This window comes from Argentina silus (assembly GCF_951799395.1).
Source record: "Argentina silus genome assembly, chromosome: 20".
Classification (NCBI taxonomy): Eukaryota; Metazoa; Chordata; class Actinopteri; order Argentiniformes; family Argentinidae; genus Argentina; species Argentina silus.
Window position 1 is genome coordinate 6,488,779 of NC_139674.1, and position 21,403 is coordinate 6,510,181.

Below are 21,403 nucleotides of genomic sequence, written 5' to 3' on the forward strand. Positions count from 1 at the left end.
CTGGGAATCCGCGTCATTTTGCCGTTTACACATCCAAATCAATGGGCACGGAGATGTCCGTCTTTTAGTTCAGTCTTCCAGGAAGAGATTAACCAACGCGTTGCCGAAATGTAGCGCGCAGCTCCAACAGAAAACAAAAGAAGTTTTACGCGTGAATGATAGACGCGATCATCATGGATTAAAGATAATCATTGAACTATTACGCGGCGCGTAACCCTCCTCAAGTGTGGGTGTCGGGTGTGGGTGTTTTACTTGTTTATTTCAAAGGGGAGAAAGGGAAAAAGGAAAGTGGGAAGAGGAGAACTTCCTGAATTGAGCGAGACATGTCCCAATCTCCGTCGCAGATCACAACCAAGGTATTTGCAGATTTCAGAAACCAGATTAAATTCTAGGACCGCGCGGTGAGATGCGCTTGACGCAGTTGTGTTGTTGACAACCGCAACGTTGTGTTGGTAATCATCTGTTGCTGAAGGGACTCGTTTCGACGCTCTGTTGTAGACCACACCAGCGCCTGGTAAGTCCATGCAGCGCTAGTTTACAGGTTTCATGGTACACCTGAGCTACACGTTTTCGTCACGACTTTCATTTTCACAGGTTATGACTGATTTAAAAACCATGTAAATGTGATAAAAAGAAGCGTCATGATTGAGGCAATATAATTACTATTTAGCCTATTCAACCCATATGTCTATTTTATTAGAAGAGTATAGGTGGCCTATTGTGGACCAAATGCTGTAGGAAATTGAAAATATTGCATGAGCTGTCACGATTTAATATTTTACATGATAGAGAATATTCATATTCCACGTTCAACGACTGTTCAGGGTACGATCCATATTTTCTGCGCAGTGAAAACGATAGGAGCGTTTTGTCATGTTGATGTGTTTGATGAGATGTGAAACACTTCTCCACTCCAGACAGTATAACCATCTGAGACGTGCTCATATAGAATGTGTAGAGTATCTGGAACATTACACTGTACCATGCCCATTGCCCACACTTGCACATCTCCAACTAGATGGATCATTCAATGCATAATGGCATTATCATTGTAAAAATATCTCTCATAAATTGTTTCTTCAAATTAAATCCGCAATTTTGGGCTAACTGTTCTTCATACAGATGAGAACACCTACTGTTTATCCCTGTCAGTGGGCATTTAGAAAAGGTGAGAGAGGTAAGAGTACTACTGACTGTATTAGACATATTACAACCCCCTTTTGGCTGACATTGTTTCTCATATCTGGAGAAATCAACTACTACCTTTTTTTTATTTTTTATTTTTTTTACCTCACTCAACTTTTTTTAATCTAGGCTGTGCAAATGTGAAAAGGAATTCTGCAAAAGTGAGACCTACTATAGTCCTGGTCAGTGTGACTGTACATTCAACAATGTGTGGCTATAGGCTCCCTCTTGCAGCCTGAGTGGAGAGTACATTTACTATTCTTGGGAAGTATGGAAATCTTGATCATAAGAAGAGATTAAAAGATTATTGCTTGCATTGCCACAGTGAATTCCTGGTAAAGTAGGTAGTTACTAAGAACTAGCAGTCTCAGATTGACTGGCTGAATGAATCACTTGTCCATGGCTCGTGGTAAAATGTCGTTGGTTAATTAGGAGCTGATGCATCATACAGTCAGTGAATATCAGCTGGTGATTAGCTTGATTATTTCAACAGATATGCATACAGACAATTCCATGTTAAGGTGTTTACAAGGCAACATTTGGGTCAACTCAAATTGCTTAAAGACTACTTATATCCTTCTATAAACCAATTTAGCATTTTTATACTGCAGGGAAACACATTCATATATTTTTAGATGTGCCATATCTCAAATTAAATTCTATTTGTAAAGAGTTCCTGATTAGCGCAGTCCCTTTGATGAAAACAAGGTTAATGGTGTTAGTTTCTCAGTGTGGTGGTTCTCAGGCTGTTTGGGTTCAGGGCTGGTGTTGGGGAGGTTTGTAAGGCATGCTTTGTGTCTCTGTGTCTATTCATAGCAGGAGAGGAGCTCATTCAGTCCTTCCGCGAGCCCCCTGCCAAACTCCACTTCCTCCCCCGTCCATGCTCCCGCAGCGAGGCCAGCCAGCCGAATGGAGGACGAGCCTGCCAGGCTGCCCGCGCACCTGCGTGAGTAACAACGCTTGCTTACAAACGCACGCACGCACACACACAGACGCACACACATATACAGAAGCACAAAGACATACTAGTGGACAACTATAATCTTCCTGCATCATTTCAACTCCCCATTCTCTGTACATTTGCCTCGAGAGCTTTTGACCACTCAGAAAATGGAAGATTGAAGTCTATGACTTAAAACTGCTATCACGTCCTGACACCAAAGCAGCACCCAAGGGCGACACATACGCACGCACACACACTCTATGTGGACAGGCCTACTCATGCATCACCTCTTGCCACAGAGGCGCTGAAGCAGACCCAAGGCCAGAGACCCAGCACAAGACAGCTCTACTGGACCAGAACAGAGCTACTGTACTGGAACACTAAACAATAGAACACAGTGGAATGTAACACAGCAGGACCGCGATAGCCAAACAACAGTGTCTGTACAGTACCCATACATCTCAGGGCACTGTAGGGCAGGACACCACAACATGTGGCACAACTCCAGAGAATACTCAGCAACACAACAGAACAGCCCTATAGAAATGGGCGAGGAGAGAGGCGAAGAAGAGCCATACCTGTAGGAGGGCAGGAGATGGGCAGGGCTGAGGAGAGATGAGGAATAGGGGTAGGACTTGGAGAGAGGAGGGACGATTTGAGAAAAGGTGGAGGAAAGCGTGGATATTGTGAGAGGAGTTGACATGAATGGTGAATGTGCTCTGTTTGAATACTCCTTCTGTCAAGTTGATTATTGAGCTGACATGATTAGATGGATCAAAGCATTCGGTTTGTTAACCATGCCTTTACCTATCCAAGTTTGCAAGATCTGTTAAAGACTGAAACTTGAAGGAGGGAGGGAAGAAAAAAAGAAAGGAAGGAAGGAAGGAAGGAAGGACAAATGTAAGAGTATGTTGAACAGGGTCAAGGAGAGGAGGCAACACCATGACGGTGTGTTGGCTGGCGTAGCTGACTGCAGGTCTCAACCGGCCGCTGCCTGAGCCAATAAAATAACAGGCGGGGCTGGAGGCCTGCCAGGGTATAGACTTGGTGTTTAAAGAGTACCCTGGGCTGCACTGTGTAAGACACCATCAATATTTAACCAGGTCTTTTTTAACATGCATATAGTTAAGGGCTCAGGAGCCAAGTGAGACTGTTGCTATATTGTTATGCACATGGAGAATACAGAGGAAATTCCCCAGGCCCACTTCCTCTTTTGTATTGTAATAGAAAAAGGAAGAACGTTCAACAGGTCTGCGGTCGTTGTAGTGTGATGTCCTCTGGGTGTGGTACACTTGCTCTCTTGACGTGCTTTCTGATCTTCAATTAGACCTATTGTTTCAATCACTGGATTCAGCAAGAGATTAATAATAAGTAACATTTGAACTCTTATTCATACTGTCAAATAAACTCTATCCTTCACCCTTCCCCCAAGTCCCCACTTCTGTGAGAAGTGAGAACCTCCTTTGGCTCAAAGCTAACACTCTTCCTGACAATGATCAAGTATCCTGTTCTTCCTCAGACAACTTGTAACATGTTAGTTTCCCTCCCCACACGTCACGTAGCTGGGATCCACAGGACCATGCACTATGAGACAAACCGTCCATTAGCCCCACATTTAAAGAGAATTTGCCCTGGGGGAAGGGAAGGAAGAGAGAAAAAAAAAAAAAGAATGAGAGAGAGGAAATTGCAGTGTGGGCAGAAATCCGCCTTCTCCATTTCCTGGGGAGGAAGTGGATTAGATCAGGGGGAGAGTTGCAGCCTGCTCCTCACTCTCAAAGAATGCTGCTCCTTTTAACCCTTCTCCGCCAGGAACTCATCTCACAACCACCTCTCTGGAGAGAGACCTTTTATTGCTTAAGTCAACCTATGGGTTTGGCTACATTTCTAGACTAGGCAATTTGAGGGTTTATTTCCCCATCAGCTTGGGTGACTTTTCACCCTCACCCCCTTATTTGTTCCTTTATGTCGCTGCAAGAAAGTATTGAACATAAAAAGATAACCTAAATTAAAAAGCCAGACAGAATACCTTTAGAACACAAGCATTCAGATACCTGAGTCGGTTCAAAGTAGGCTGCATGAAGTTTATATGCAAAATGATTTAGATGGATTGTGATGATATAGAATAGAAGCCTACAGTATTCATACATGGCTTGCCAGATTTCCTGAGTAAATGTTTTGTATAGATTGTGTGTTTGCTCACAGGGTGGGTTTGTACTGTGTGCATGCTTGTGTGTGGGTGGATTAGAGTGTGGGTATGTCTGTGCATAGGCATGTCGGAGAGATAGTGTGTAGGTGTATGCATGTGTATTCATCCATCTCTGTGACTGCAAACCTGTGTGTGCGTGTGTGTGTGCGTGTGTTTGTGTGTGTGTGTGGGCACTATCAACCTGCGTATGTGGGAATTGGAGTCTTGTTGTATGTGTTTTTTTATCTACACTGCCACAGGGTATACTTGTGTGTGTAGTTGTGCTTTTGGTGTGTCTATATATGTGTGTACGTTTGTGCGAGTGTGTGTGTCGTGTACGCAAGTGCCTTTCAGAGGGGAAATTTCCTGCCCCTGGAAGCAGCTCTCGTCCTCAGGAATTTCCTGAGTGGGCAGACGGCGCTTCCTGAATAAATGTTGTTGTTGTTTTTTTCTCTCTCTCTCTCTTTTCTCCTCTGAAAGGGAAACTGTTCTCACATGCCAACGGCTAAACTCAGAGCAGCCCCCTTCTCTTCCTGTTTCGAAACAGACTCCACATGTCATTATGAGGGGAGAGGGGGGGGGGGCATAGTGCCCCTAAATCAGGCGGCAAATTGAGCTCACAATACTGATGCTCTGTTGCTGCATGTCTTCACATTAAGTGACACTGCAGATTTATTTAGTATATATACGACACGATCATTTCTAGTCTCTGTCATGTGGTAAATAAATCCGAATAATTCTTGACTGAACATTGAGGGCAGTCAGAGGATGGCTGTTCACTGGAGCATTTCTAAATAGTCAAAATAAACTGGGCTGAAGCCTGTTCTTAAAATGAATGGTTGCATGATTTAATTTGCAGAATATCATGTATGTACCTTCAATCCTCGTAATGTGCAAAAAATGGGTATGAAAAGTTCTAGGTTGCGCACTGACTTAAAAAACACAGGCTCTATTGATTGATTGCGACATATTTAGGGCCATTGTTGAATATCTCTCTTGCAACATGCATGTCATTGATGAAAGACTTGGTTTTGGAAAGGTGCTGTACAAATCATGCTCTTTGTTATGAAATAATGACCTCTACCTAGTAGCGGATAGGCTATTTGGGAATTTGAGATAGTTGTTAAACGTCTTTGGTGAAAGTTCCTTTATTTGGCAACGGTGGTACTAAAAAACTAAAAAGAACAGCAATGGCAGGAACACAAACTACAAGAGCCAACTTGCCACCTCCTCCCCCTCCGTCTTACAAGCTATCAAAAACAGGTCTCTCTTCTTCCTGGCCATAAAAGAGAAGTTTGATTGACGATCTGTTTTATGTTTGTTTTGACTGGATGAAGTCCAATCCTGCTGGACTTGAACACACACGTGTTCTTAGAGGAAAAGGAAAAGAAAGGGATTTTTTTTTTTTTTTTTTTCATATGAAGTCTACACTTGCAGATTGACATGGATTTTGCCCTGCCGCACCCATCTGAGAGGGAGGTAGGAAGGGAGGGAGTAAAAGAGTGCAGGAGAGCGATAGAGAATCAGAGAGAAACTGATAGAGACTGAGAGCTCGTGAGAGCTCATGAGAGTCACTCAGTCTGAGGTGTGAGCAAATGTGGAAGGTGTCACTCCCACGTATCCGTGACTCACTAGGTCATAAGGTCATGGCCAGCCCTCCTCTTCTCTTTTCTCCTACTTCTCAAGAAAAGCTGTTTTCAGTTGAGACAATGTCCACCTCCTCCATTCAAGAGGGAAAGCAAACATTTGCAGGAGAGTTGAATGACTAGAAAGAGTGTTGATTCAGCAGACCAAAGTCCTTATATGTCAGACGCATTTGCTGCCACACTTTGCAGCATTTTCAGTTGACTTTTTCCCCCAAATGCTTTTCAATCTGCCGAATCTAAAAACAATGTGCTGCAGATTTAACACCCATACGAGTCTGATAAAAGGTCGACAGCAGAATGAACACATTCCCTGTGTACTCTGTGATGCTGGGAGCGGGGAGTTGGGGGTGGTGGTGGAGAGCAACAATGAAACAAGATACTAATGATCTCATCCCCTCATTCCTCCATTCATCCCAAGCATTTACAAGTTTCCTCAGCAACATTGTGTGTGCGTGCGTGCGTGTGTGTGTGTGAGTGGTTAGCGGGGGCCAGTGAATCCACACAGTGAAAATTATGTGTCATCACAGAGGATTAGGAGCCCACGGTTTAGTCAAGGGCTTTGGTATCCGGCAGTCGTGCGCAAGTACTTCAACCAGTAAACAAAAACATACACACACACACACATCAGTAAACCAACAAAGACATGGATGGTAAATAATGGAGGCTGAAATTGATTTTGTCCTGAAAGCTGTGGCAAATCTGCTGCAGGGTCCCTCACATCAGTAATTTTAAAAAGCATATATTTTGAGGCAAAAGGAAGCTTTTCGTAGTTGTCAAGGAACAGAGTAAGGTGTGGGAGTAAGGTGTAGGCGTTGGTCAAAGATGCACTTTTGTCTCCCTCTCTCTTTCCTTCTCTTCTTCCTCTTTTTCCATCTGTCTCTGTGAGCCATCTCTCTGAACAAGTGCTGTCAGTTTGTGTCTACGATCTGTCTTGGTGTCCGTTTCTCTTCCTGTCTGTTTTTCCCTCTCTATTTCACCCCCCTCTTGTCTCCCCATCCGCCTGCTCCTCCCTCTCACCTCCTTTTCTTCCCTCTGCCCACCCTTGCACATTTCCTCTCCCTCGCCTTCTCTCTCCCTTTCTTCTCCCTGTTCTTGTTCTTTGTTCCCATCCTCCTTGTCTCTCTGCTTCGCTCTCTTTCTACTTCACCTTCCTCTCACTCTCTCCTTTTCTCTCCCCCTCTCTCCCTCTCTCCCTCAGTTGCTGCTGACTGTTGATAAACCCCACTGCGTTGCTCCCTAACCTTACCGCAGGAAGTTTCCTGTGCTGAAACAGAGCCCACGCTGGATCGCTTCCTGCCAAAGTGCGTTGTGGGACACGTTTGTTTGGGCTTCTTTCCTTCTCGTCTTCCCCTCCTCCACCTCCTCCTCCTCCTCCTCCTCCTCTTCCCCTCATTCCTTCCTCCGCTGGGCCCTGTGCAGATGGCTGGGTCCGGCAGACCGGATCTCTGAGGGGTTTGGCAGCACAGTCCCTCTCCCTGCCGGCCCTGGAGAGAACATACCACAGCAGTGACCTAAGGACCAAGGTCCCACTGTACACAGCATGCCTCACCAGGGGCCTATGATCAAGAGGTCACCCTTAGGAGACACACACACACCCACACGCACGCACACACACACAGCTGGTAGATGATGTGCATATGGGAATTAGATAAAAATGTGTGTACTTGCTAGCAAAGAGCTACTGTTACTGATGGCCTTTGTATTTTTACCACTAGTCAATTGCTCTGTTCCAATGTCAGGAGAGTGAATTAGTCTATTTGAAAATGCATTCCATGTAGAAATGAATATCTATTGTGTGTTCTAGCTTTCCGACACATACAGTATATGTTAAGAGTATATGTTCTTGAATACCGTTGAACACAATAAAAAATCAAAAACCATCCTTTGCTTGTCATTTGGGATCCCATAGGGCCTTTTGGGCCCCTGATTGAAAATCCAGTGCAGCTAAATAACCAGATTCATGACCTACAGTATAATCCAGACTGTTGTTGTGGACTCTGATGGAGCAGAACATTGAGAGATGGCTCTTTAACTGCCCCACTCTGGATCTTTTTATCAGTGACACACCTGAGATGAAATGTAATCCTATTCTTCCACATATAGTCCACGTGACAGTGTCTGCAGTGTAAGCTTCTCACTATGTCTCATTCGTTAACATGCCATAGGCTATGTCTTAGATAACCTATCCCTGACAAGACTATCAAAAGCCTGTGTCACTATCTGAATATAGACGGGAAAGGGAAATGGGAAGCTGACAATCTACAGAGGCTTCTTTTAATATTGATTGTTCCTTGTGAAAACTTCCTTTGTTTGACGGGCGGTGGGGGGGAGCGATGGCTCTGAAATCGAGCCTGGGGTTCCGATTACTCGCGTGACAGTGACATTGTGCGTGTGCCGCCGGCCAAAGATAACAGCTGTCCCACTCTTTAGAGGAAGTGTTTGAGAGCCGGCGATAAGTAAGAAATTGCTGCTTTTTCGACTGTGTGGGCGTTGATGGATGCTCTGGTGGTTCCTACAGTCAGTCCTGTGTGAGTCTGTGAGGTTAGGCTCAATGCTACTGTAAATCTGTAGGCTACATTGAAAGTCTATATGCCTAGGATATCATAGTAGCCTACATGTGCCTTGATGTATGACAATTGGGTGACAGTATCACCCAATTTGGTTAGGCCATTACCACCCAACCCACAGGCAGCACAGAAAGCATTGAACTATTGGCATTGTCAAAGTCACACACATGGGGACATACCTGATGGGTTAATACATTGTTGTTACAAGGTTACTCACCAGCTCTCTGTTTGTGATGGGAAAGCAATAACATTCAACCTCTCATATGGCCTTTAAGCCCTTATCTAAGCTCTTTTAAGTCCTCGTACACACACACACACACATTGTTACGTTTTCAGTACTATTCTGTTGTTGTCCTTGTCTGGTTAGCTAAAAGGATTTGTGTGTGGCATCTGTCAAAGAAAGTGGAACATTTTACAAAAGAAAAAGGCTTGAATGTATGATCGAACCACATTTTTTGTGTTTACGGTAACAAGGAAAAGGTTATGACTTGTCTGAGTCGCGCACACATACTTGTGGTAAGCGTAATTCCTGGGCTTTTGCTCATTTCACTCACATAGTATTGGGCCATCCACCAGTGCAGATGTTTTGCTCTCTTTCGAGTTCCCACGGGCAGTGAAAGAAACATTTTAGAGATGGTGGAAAATGATACATATGTTGATGAAGGTTCACTTAAAGTACACTGCCAAACATGAAGTGAATATGACGTGAATGTGTGTGGATAATTCTCTCTTCCTTTTCCTTCTCTCTTCTCTTTTTTGTGCTACTACTCTCTCCTCAACCATTTTCTCCCTCCTTCGTCTGTACTCCCTTCCCCCTCTCTCCTTCTCTTTACCCTCTCCCCTACACTATTTTTCTTTTCATCATTCCCTTTTATCTCCTTCCTTAATTTCCCCTGTCTCCTTCCACCTCTGTCTCCTTCCTTCCTTCTTTCCTTCCTCTACCTGTCCCATTCTCCTGTCTCCACCTTCTCCTTTTCTCCCTCCTGTCCCTTTTCCTACTCCATATCGCCCCCCTCTCCTCCCCCCCTGCTCTCCTCCTCTCCCTCCTGTCCCCTCTACCCCTGGCTGTCCTCCCTCTCTCCCGTCTCTGTAGGCCTCCAGCCGGTGTTCTGGAGCAGGGAGGATGTGGCCCAGTGGCTGCGCTGGGCCGAGAGGGAGTTCGCCCTGCGGCCCATCACCAGCGGATCCTTCCAGATGAACGGCAAGGCCCTGCTGCTCCTCACCAAGGAGGACTTTCGCTATCGCTCACCCCACTCTGGTACGACCCCCCCCCCCCCACCCACCCAAACAAACCCACCCCTGTACAAACATCTGCTCAGAAAATCTGTTGTTATGCTGTTATGGTGATCAGTCTTGCAACTGGCTTGTTATCACTGTTTTTTTTTTTTTTTTTTTAAAACCTGTATTAGTATTGAAGGGGAACTATACGTAAACCATCCCCTGTTTTTTTTTAAGGTAAAATCAATGTGTTTTCATCCAAAGAATGTTCTCTACAATGACAATCAATACGCTCAGCTAGAACAGAGGAAGAAAGAGAACAATGCGGGGCAATGCTAGCGGCGGCAGCTGCTCTTGTGGGGCTGCTGTCTTTGTTGTTCAGTAGAGGAAGTAGGAGACTGGTCGGGTAAACGGTCTATCAGGAAGTGCAAACCGACCTCAACCGTCACCTGGTAACACCAGGAATTTCCCCTGCAGCCCAGTGTGAGACTGCAGGACAAGAAAGTGAGAACTGAAGTCTCTGTGTGTGTGTGTGTGTGTGTGTGTGTGTGTGTGTGTGTGTGTGTGTGTGTGTGTGGGTGTGAGAGAGAGAGAGAGAGAGAGAGAGAGAGCCTGCGCGTGTCTGTGTGTGTGTGAGAGCCTGCGCGTGTGCCTGCGGCGTCTTCACTTCCTTTATGAGAATCATTTCCTTGAAGTTCTGACGGGAAGCCTTTAAAAATGAAGAAAAAATGTTACTCACAAATAACGTGTGTAATGGAGGTCTCTTAAAGGTAGTAATAATCAGGTTACTAGTTAACTCTTTCAGGTCGCCTTCCGTGGGTATGATCTTGCATATATTGTGATTTGTCATGTGGTGTAAAAGTTATCAAAGGCTCTCCCTTATATCTTCTGTCACAATCATCTTATTACTGCACTAATCTGGGAGCTGTTGCCAAGTCACTGAGTCACACATCTGGTTTGTGACTAGGCTTGCTGTCATGACTATCCCTACTATCACCAAGTTCAAGTGCTGTAGGCGTTTGAGTCAAGCAGGGGAACTAGGAGTAGACTCCATGATCTATCATAGGAGGATATTTGCAGTCATTTCAAGCCTCGACCTGTCACTGGTATCCTGAATCACTAGATTGAATTGGGCCATGAGTTTTTCCTGGTCTGGTCACATGGCCCAACAGAAACTCCAGGCTGTAGCTGCAGTATGACTCTTGATTTCCATTGCGTAACATTCAATCTGGAAAGCTGGGAAATGTTTGTATGTACGCTTCTGGTGGGAGTCTGATCCTTCTTTCTTATGACATTTTATGACAGTTGCTGCCATTCCTATATATATACTGTAAGGGTTATGTCACAAGGAGGCTCATACGGTAATCTCTGACCTCTGTGGCCCTGCAGGGGACGTCCTGTACGAGCTCCTGCAGCACATCCTGAAGCAGCGGAAGCCCCACATATCCTACCCATCCGCCTACTTCCCCGGCAACTCCTTCCACTCACTGCCAGAGGGCGCTCTTCCGCACCACAAACTTGAAGGTCAGTTCAGCTGGTGACTTGCCTGCCATTTATGCTTTTCTTGTCATATAAAAACCCCCAAAATAGTTAAACAGTTGATGCCCGTCATGGACAGGGATGTTTAATTATCATTATTTTTCTGAAAAACATTGCCATGCAGTCTTCCAGAAGGATTTCACAATCGTGGGCTTTTCTTGATGAATTTGTTGTAGTTTTTGTGTAATTCAACCAGATTCCAACTACTTCTGTTTTAAGGGAGTTACTCAACAAGTGAACCTTAATTCTAAATATCAAGAAGTGAATCCAATTCATCATGAAGTGTATAGTTCCTAAAAAGTTGGTTCCAATGTCTAGTAAGGTGTTAACTAGATATGTGTTTATACAGTCCACCTGAAAGGGGAGGGACTTCTCCTTCTCTGTGATACACTTTGAACTCCTTTTTCTGGTATTTATAGAAAGATATGTGACAAGGCAGAAACTTAAATGTGTGGTAAGGGCAGAGGTGTTGACGGAAAAACCTGCTCCACAAGGAAATGGTTCTATTTTTAATTAGTTTGTGGTCTAGAAGTTTCTACTGTGGTTTATTAGAGGGGGAGTGATTGGACAGGTTATTAAGATGCTCATAACTTCCTTGTTTTTCTAAGCTGCATTGTGACTGCATTAATCCACGCTAAGAAGCAAAGCAAACTTGTTATGTTAATAGATGCTACTAGATGATACTGTTAACGCGCATCTATTTGGTAATGCTAAATGATCATAGGATCAAGTCATGGGTCAGTTTCTACTAGTAAGTCACGTTTATTCATACAGTATTTAAGTTTTATTTATGTTGTAATTTACAAACCAGTAGAGGGCAGTCCAAGCCTACCGGTAATGAAATACTATCCAGATTGTGAGACATATAGTTTGTTATAGGAAGTAGTGACATCTAGTGTCCAGAGATAAGATAATTATCCAGTCAATATGTCACTTTACCTTCATACTGTTACCTCTCGAGTAATCCAAAATCTAAACTTATGAAACATATCTATCATTGCAGAAACGGTACGGCGGACACCACGTGGTACAGAGCCTCTCCAACAGCACCCGCCCACCATAGAACTCCGACACCGTTCCCGCTCCCCTCTCCTCCCTGCCCCCCGCCGTTCCCCATCAGAACCCAACCATCCACGCCCTGCAGCTGAGGACCATCTCCAGGCATCCTCGCAGCTACCCGACAGCAACCACCACCTGCCAGAGGACCTGTACCCCCTGTCAGTGTCTCCAGCGGCCCCTAATGGGCGCTGCAACACGCCTCGTGAAGCCCCCTGCCCGGGCAGCCCCGGTTCTCAGGACACGGCCCCCCCTCGCGTCATCCAGCTCATGCCCAGTGCCATCATGCACCCTCTTCTGCTCAGCCCGGGGCGAGGGGGCGGGGGCACCACTGGGGACTTCAGGCATGGTCGTGGGGGGCACCCTCCTCAACCCCTCCATGAAAACGGGCGGGAGAGCAAAGGCCACATCCACCACCAGCTAGCACTAGTGGCCCACCAGCAGCAGCACCACCCTCTGCATCACCAGGAGGAGGCGCTGTACAGGAACCATGTCATCGTGCCTGTCTCACCCCCTGAAGAGCAGGCCATGCCCATCGGACGGATAGCAGGTAAGGCTCAACACTAAAATGCACTTCTGCTAAGGGTTGAAACCATAGTAAAGCTTGTGATATAAGCCTAGACCATGAGTGCTCAACAAAGGTTTTCCTGTAAAGAGACCCCTCTGTTGACTTGTTTGTGTCATGGTCTCCAGACTGCAGGCTGCTATGGGACTACGTCTACCAGCTCCTCTCAGACAGCCGGTACGAGAACTACATCCGCTGGGAGGACCCAGAGACCAAAGTCTTCCGCATCATGGATCCCAACGGTCTGGCTCGGCTGTGGGGGAACCACAAGGTAAACCAGCTACCCACCCAAACTGGGGTCTGTGGTAGGATAGACCCTTGATAGGTGTAGAGGAACCTTTGTTTTCTGTATGCAGTTATCTTCCACACTGCTGATTTACTGATGTACATGTTTGAATTAATTCCATATGTGGAATTAAAGTGTGTTAATGTCAATATTCCTTCTATTGCTTCTAACAGAACAGGACCAATATGACATATGAAAAGATGTCGCGAGCACTGAGACACTACTACAAGTTGAACATTATCAGGAAAGAGCCTGGACAGAGACTTCTATTCAGGTATTGTGTAGTTTAGTTGTTTTAAAGGAGTACAATTAATTTTCAAATATCAAAACATGGATGTGAACAGAATTTATATTAATTGTGTGTGTGTGTGTATGTCAGGTTCATGAAAACCCCAGATGAGATTATGAGTGGACAAACTGACAGGCTGGAACACCTGGAGTCTGACACAGATGATCAAATCTACATCAAAGAGGAATGTTGAGGCCTCTAGGAAGAGGAGTCCACCTAAGCGATGAACTACTACAGCCGCTGATGCCTTTCGGAAAGCAGCTCGAACAATCTTTTTAAACTGAAAGAGCCTGGATGTTCACTTGATCCAAAACACAGAGGGACTCCAAACCGATGTCTCTAGATTGCCTTTAAGACTTTATACGATTTTATTCTCCTGCCAAATCTTATCAGTTGTTTTCTGTCTTAAAACAAAGAGTTTTAAAGGGGCTGGTCAATCTCATGAGACTTTTGAAACACAGCCCCACCTCCCCCATCCAAATGAACTGCAATAGCAAACCAATCATTTCATGCTTATCATGTTACGTTTTGTTGATTTCCACATGTGCATTATTAAGAAAATGTTACAAATTGTGCAAATAAGGGAGGGGGTATTGTATGTAGCTGGAATGTTTTCACCACAGAATAAACCTTTTTAATCAATTTGTATGACTGACCTCTTTACAAAACATGTCAAATGTTTTACCTGAAGCACAAGTGTAAATATTTCTCCTTAACCGATTATGTAAATCAGTTAGAGTGGGTTTATGTTTGAATAAATGTTGGGTTGGGATCTGTATTCTTCTGGAGGAGACCAGCTCTGTTTAAGTAGAATGGATTCATGTACTGTGTATTCTACTCATCTTTGATATGCTGTCCTCAAACATAAAATCACTGTATATTTTTAATGGCACATGGTTCAAATACCCTCAAGTTCAAATACCCCCACCCGCTGGGTATTTGGGAGAGACGGTCACGTGTTTTGGCAATACAGAGGTCGCGGGTTTGGATTGTTTGCAGCAACTTGACGTCTGTTTCATGTGTACTAAGGGATGAATACACTGGCTCTGATATTAAACGCAGTATAGAGGGGCTTTGTGTGAGAAGTATGGAAGTGCTGGGGCTCATGTTACTATTTTCAGATTTAAAGGAGGAATCTGTCATTCAAGCAACAACAAAGCGAGCTCCCTGACAATTCTTTGGTAAACAGCTGAGGGATGGGGCTGGAGAAATGTAACCACTTTAAATGTAAAAAAACAGCTATGGATGCCACGACTGACCATCCATGAGATAAAAAATATAGTTTTAACCATGTTTTGAAGCTATACAGTGTTTGTTTATAATTGCATTGGTTACAAACAATTTGAGTAAAACAAGCGTATATTTTGGGTTCTGATGGGTAGTTGAACTAAGCTCATGAGGCATTTATAAATTATATTCTTCAAGAATCAATGGCTATATATCATTCATTTTAAAGTCCAGAAATGGACAATGTAATCTACCAATTACAGATTGCCCCTTTAATAGCCAATAAAGTATGCCAATCCTTTAGTCTTGACACCTTGGTGTGAAAGGCATTATCTCGTTGTACAACTGCCTTTAGGCCATGTCATGGTGAAAGTCACTCGAAGAAAGGGAATTGCTCCCAGCCACAACGTTTGAGACATTCTGAAACAAGCCACATGATGGCAATACTGGACCATTTTAGACAGTGAATACAGATACGCCTTTACACTACAGCATAGCCCACTGCACTGTGCTCCAACGTTCATCAGGCACAATCTGAGGTTTATTGAAAGTGTAGGCATTATTCAAGTTAAAAGTTTCAACATTGTAATCGTAGAGCCACTTTGGTAATGTGAAATGTAATGCCTCATGGAACCCAGATCTTTGAAATATATTTAAACCATGACAAAGCTTTGCAGCACATGTTTTTTTCTCCAAACATAATCAATACAACACTGTCAACAGATTAATTTTGGAATACTGTACATGATTTTGGAAGACACTTGACCTTTTCAAATGGGCTTTATGATGACGTGATGTTGGTTATTATATCGATGGTACTGTAGTGTGATTACTCGTCAATGAGTCCGAATGCATCTATGGTGGGCCGTTCCCGTGCCTGTGAGCGCTGCGGTCGGCGGGGTGTCTCCAGATAAGTTGGTGCGCGCGGTGTGCGTGCCGCCAGACTCTGTGGGAACGCCGTGGAGTACAGATTGTCGCAATTGACAAAGAAGTCGGGACAATTTAATTCGGGGTTGAGAGTGGCCATTCTCTGCCGGTTACCTTTCTCTCACTTCAAGGGCGCACTCCGTCAAGACTTGTAGCAATAATAACCGGAGAAGCCCCTCCAGTGGACTCTGAAAGCACAAGAGGGTAGGACGTGAGAGCATCTCAATAACTCTGTTCCTCCTCTCTGTCTAAGTGTTTGTTCCAAGAAAACGGGCAATTCAGTGTCTGAGCGCGGGGATTACATTTTTCGGATACCCATCACTGTCTTGTGCAACATTGGACGTGCACAAATCTGGACTATGCTGATATCACCGGCGGACAGACACACAGCTGGATTTTAGCAGTGTCGATGGATTAAAGGGCAACCCTAAAACCTTTGGAGGGCGTGAGGTGCGCGGAGGGAGCGGGGCAGCAGGTAAGAGATTACAGTTATTATACGACCCCACTAATGTTGTGTGGTTTGTTCTCGAGGCCATAGAGAGTTTCCCGCTCTTGAGAAAGTGTGCGCAATCAAGCAAAAACGGTCTCGCGCTGCGCTCGACTTCAGAAAATGACAAATCATTTCAAGAAGTGCTTAAATTGTATCGCATCAATATCCAATCAAGTCTGAAATAATTACCGCGATAATGAGGGAAGCCGCTTTAATCTTGTTTTTTTATCAGACTGGCTCTCAGCATGGGTTTAATTGCCAGTCAATCGCCCTCATCTTGAGAAAGCGCACCTCGAGTGGCGTGTGGACCTACATCTTTTATGGAAATCGTATCTTTATTTCTTTATTATTTCGTTTCTCTCGCTTAAAAGATTAACTAATGGAAGAATGGATAGCCTATATTTGTAACAAATAGAATAATCTTTATTTTGAATTTTAGATGTATTCTATTTGGCCTATTTAGAGCGTGAATAAGATTACATTTTGTCCAGCAGTTACAATTTTGAATATTTTCAAGAGTCATCCTTGTCCTTACCTGCCAGAAAACGTGATAACATATTATGATTAAATGATTAGTATGACTAACTACTCAAGGTCTTGGGACACAGTCTCTCATTATCCAACCCCAGCTATAGCCTCGACCTATTCGTCTGCCCATCAATGAAACCATTCAGTGGGGTGTTTCTTGTTGTTTCCCATCATAAACATTCATTTGTTGGGGAGGCCCACATTAATCCAACAAATCCCAGCACACAAATGAACTATTGTTGTTAGTAGATTTAAATTCACCCTAAAACTCAGTTACCATTTTTTGGGTATGGAGACAGTCTTACCATTCTGATGAAGGAATGTACAAGTAATCCTATGGTTTGGTACATTCCTTGATATCAGAATGGTAAGACTGTCTCCATACCCAACTTAACAAAGTAGCTTACAAAGGCCCTGTTCATCAATCAAAATGGTGACTGGGTTTTAGGGAGAATCTAACAAAAATAGTATTCTTTGTGTGCTGGGGTGTGTGCACATTTGGATTAATGTGGTTCTCCCCAACTAATCAATGTTTATGATAGGAACAACAAGAAAGGCAACCGCATATAACATTCTCTATTGCTGTAGGTGTTTTTTGTGTGTAGGTTTGTGTGTGTGTGTGTGTGTGTGTGTGTTTCTTTTTACTTATTCTCTTGTTGTTAAACAATGAGAGCATCATAAACATGTCAATATATTCTCAAAGCTGTTAGGCAGGGATTTTTAAGACATTTTCCATAGTTTTAACTCCCTTGGTCTCAGTTCATATCACACCACATACAGTGCTGCTTGAAAGTATGTGAAACCCTTGTGCAATTATAGATTTTTTTTAGTTTTTACCCTGAAATCTTTATTTAATCAAAACCAGTCTTTTTTATCTGACATAACAGGTTTATATTTACCAATTCCATATGTTGGTTTAGAGGAAATCATGCATGTAGTAGAAAAACTGAATTATAAAAAATGAGTGCAGGTGCAACAATAAGTGAACGCCAAGTTGCATTGGTTAAATCAAATAGGTAAGTAGAATCAGTTGGGTAAATAATTGGGTACCAAATGAACCAATCAAAGGAGAGATCTTCAGTCTGGATGGGACTGGGATAAATAAAGATAAGAAACCTGGTCAGTGAATGCAAAACACACCATGCCGAGAGGAAAGATCTCAGAGGACATCAGGAAGAGAGTAGTGAGAGCACATTAGTCTGGGGAAGGCTAAAAAAACATCTCAACAAGATTTGAGCTCCATCAGTCCACTGTGAGGCAAATCATTTTCAAATGTAGAGCATTTAACATGACAGCAACTCAGCCTAGAAGTGGATGCCCTTCCAAAATATCCCCAAGAGCCACAAGAAAAATAATAAATCAGGTAAAAGCCAACCCACACATAACATCTAGAGATTTGCAGAACTCCCTTGCTGCATCTCAGGTAACACTGCATGCTTCAACATTAAGAAGAACACTGAATTGAAATGGAATTCATGGGAGGGTTGCTAGGAAGAAGCCTCTGCTGTCAAAAAAGAACCAAACTGCCCGTCTTAACTTTGCCAGAAACCACCTGGACAAGCCTGAAGGTTTCTAGAAGTCCGTTCTCTGGACAGATGAGTCCAAAATTGAGCTTTTTGGTCACAATCAAAACCACTATGTTTGGCGAAAACCCAACACTGCCTACCACCAAAAGAACCTTATCCCAACAGTCAAGTATGGTGGTGGGAATGTCAAGATCTGGGGCTGCTTTTCCTCCTCTGGACCTGGACGATTCCACATCATTAAGGGAACCATGAATTCTGAGGTATACCAGGAGATTCTTGAACAGAACGTCAAGCCATCAGGCAAGGAGCTAAAGCTGGGCTGAAAATGGGTCTTCCAACAAGACAATGACCCAAAGCATTCAAGAAAATCTACCAAAGATTGGCTCATGAGAAAGAAGATTTGTGTTTTGGATTGGCCAAGTCAAAGTTCTGACCTAAATCCAATCGAGATGCTGTGGCAGGACCTGAAATGGGCAGTTCATGCCAGACACCCCTCAAACCTTACTCAATTGGCTGAGTTCTGTAAGGAGGAGTGGGCAAAAATCCCTCAAAACAGATGTCAGAGACTGATTAGTGGCTATACGAGACATTTACTCCAAGTTATCGCTGCTAATAGAGGTGCCACAAGCTATTGACTGAAGAGGTTCACATATTTTTGCACACATGAAATCTGAGTTTTTATTAAATAAACCACTTTCGTTAAAGAAACAGTGAAAATGTATCATATTTTTTAGTTTGTGTCCTTTATTTGGAATGTCTTTATTACGAATTGGGGTTTAGATAAAGATTTTATAAGTTCATTTTAATATTTTATACAAAAATAATGACCATCCCTGTAGGCTTCACAAACTTGTTAATCAGAATAAGTATCTGTGACCTGTCAAAATGCAGTGACAATTTAATTAGAAATAAAAGAGAGGGCACAAAGAAGTGACACACACACACGCACACACGCACACACACACACACACACACACACACACCCACACACACACACACACACACACACAATCATAAAGTATGTATATTATAACCATCTAACTGAAGGCCTCTTCAAACAGATGATGTATTGTCTGTTGATTGGCTCAGGCATGGTTCATGCCAGACTGGACACACTGTGAGGTGGCATCACAGAGGAAAGCCCTCTCCAGCTGGTGACCCGGCGCCAACTGTCTGGCCAGAGCTCGTAGGATATGCCACCAATGTCACCTCCCTGGTGTGTCATGTGACCTTTTCCATACTCAGCTTTACCATCGATCCAAGCCATGGTACCAAGGCTTCATGCTCTGCTGCTGAATAAACAGCTCATGCTGTGATTGTGCACTTCATATTACATTGAGAGTTGTAAACTCATTTCAGGGTTATTGAATTATAAGGGCCACTGCAATACATGATCGTAGTGGCTATAATATCAAATCAGTACAGGTAGAATCAATCCAGTACATTTATCTGTGGCTTGTTGATCTTTCAAAATGACACACAGAAATGTAACAAACCTATAACAATCTATGACCTTAGATACTTTTGTTTCAACTTTGTGACATAACAATGTGACATATCCTTGGTGGCTTGTGAAAGCCGTTGGAATGTGTTATATTACTTTATGCACCATACAGTAGCTGCCGACTGTTCAGGGCTCTATTTCCTTAGTGATCAAAACAAAATACTTCAGAGAAGGTTAGCCACACCGTCGTGTTGCCTTGAAAGCTGAGCTCTTGCTCTCTTCTTGAAAACTATAGAAATTTCTGTAAAAAATTGGTAGTTGATTGGCACCCACTGTGCTAGCGTTTGATGTAAGTCGGAAGCAAGGGCTTTTTCTCTCTCTCTCCCTCTGCCATTCTTTTTGATCTCCCTTCTCTCAATTGGAGTTTAAACCAATTCACCAGCCACTGAAAATAAATAGTGGGAGAGCAGAAATGCCAAAATAGTCGCGCATCCCTCCCCTCACAGCTTTTAGTCTCAACCTGCTAACACATACACCCACCCCCCCCCCCCCCCACACACACACACACACACACACACCTTGTGTCTCACAGAAATGTTTTCCCCCTCCCCACTCTCTTCTCTCTACCCATCCCTCGGCTGTTTGGAGTGCTTTGGCACACTGGCGCCAGGCCCTGTTTTGATAGGTCCTCTCAGGATCCATTTGCTTGTGCGGCACATTCGTTAGCAACATGTCCGCCTGCGTTAGTCATAGTGGCACAACTGAAGGCTTTGTTCCTATACCATTTAAACCATTGTCCGTGTTTCTATGACAATGTTAGCAAACCCCCTCACCCCTATTTCTTTCTCTCCCTGATTTTTCCACCTGTGAAGTGCATTGTGTATTTCACGGTCCAGTTATGTTATACTGATGAAAGCACAGTTTTTTGACACTGTGTGCTCATATGCTCGGATAAATGGATACGTTTCAGTGCAGTGTTACAGAGCATTTATCCTGAAATATGCTACATTTTTTTGACGCAAGCAAGTCATTTCCTCTTCATCTGCAGTAAGGTACAAGGTGATATCAGAACTGCCTCTCATTGGCCTTAATCTTCGGGCGATGGCAGGTGATTATTTTTACAGGAAGTGGGAGGTAGACTTACTGAAAAGCTAACTTGATTTTGATCCAGGTCTCACCATGGTTTCCAAGCTCATTCAAGATTAGTTTGATTTGTCTGCAAACCATTCTCCAATCTTCTCTGAGACTGGCTGCCGGCCATTGCAGTACCAAAGTCCTCTTCTGGTGGGGTGGTCCTTGTTTCACTGTCCCAATTTGCCCTCTCCTCCTGCTCCTCGTCCTCCTCCATGGGCCGTCCTCCAGTTGTCTGTGATCCTGTTTCACGCCGCTGGTCTGCGTCCGCGTTTTCCTTGCCATGGCCGTTTTATCTCTCCTGCAGCGTCTTAGCAGGGCTCTGTGTGTGGCCCAGTGGCTTAAAAAAATGCAGCCGTCACGCAGCATCTGCCAGTGAGCCCCAGAAGCCTCCAAAACAAATACCAAGACACATTCTTGACAGCTGGAAGGGCAATCTATTTCCATTCATTTTCTGTTGATTTCTGCAAAGCTGTGGTCCTACTGTACATGCATGCATGCATTCAGAATGTGTAATGTGATTCCATCCCACCCGGGATTCAGTATCTCTTCTACCAGCGCACCAGAACTAAAGAACCACAACACTCTATTCCACTGAACTAAAGCCAAGGTTCTAACTCTGAGATGCTCTACTGTCATGACTGTCAGGTC

General features: G+C 43.9%; 1 protein-coding gene across 4 annotated transcripts; it reads left to right on the forward strand.

Annotated features, from left to right (window-relative positions):
* The first annotated feature begins 42 nt into the window (after positions 1-42).
* On the forward strand, positions 43-14,714 carry etv6 (ETS variant transcription factor 6). Of its 4 annotated transcripts, none has more exons than XM_083691695.1 (8): positions 43-514; positions 2,002-2,131; positions 9,620-9,784; positions 11,134-11,268; positions 12,287-12,889; positions 13,033-13,175; positions 13,364-13,464; positions 13,570-14,714. In XM_083691695.1, the coding sequence occupies exons 2-8, from the start codon at positions 2,095-2,097 to the stop codon at positions 13,670-13,672; spliced, it is 1,287 nt and encodes a 428-aa protein (XP_083547821.1). In that variant the 5' UTR covers positions 43-514; positions 2,002-2,094; the 3' UTR covers positions 13,673-14,714. The 4 variants fall into 4 exon arrangements, with proteins under 4 accessions (XP_083547821.1, XP_083547822.1, XP_083547819.1 ...); XM_083691696.1 differs by having other exon boundaries at positions 2,005-2,131; XM_083691693.1 differs by having other exon boundaries at positions 43-356.
* Positions 14,715-21,403: the final 6,689 nt, after the last annotated feature.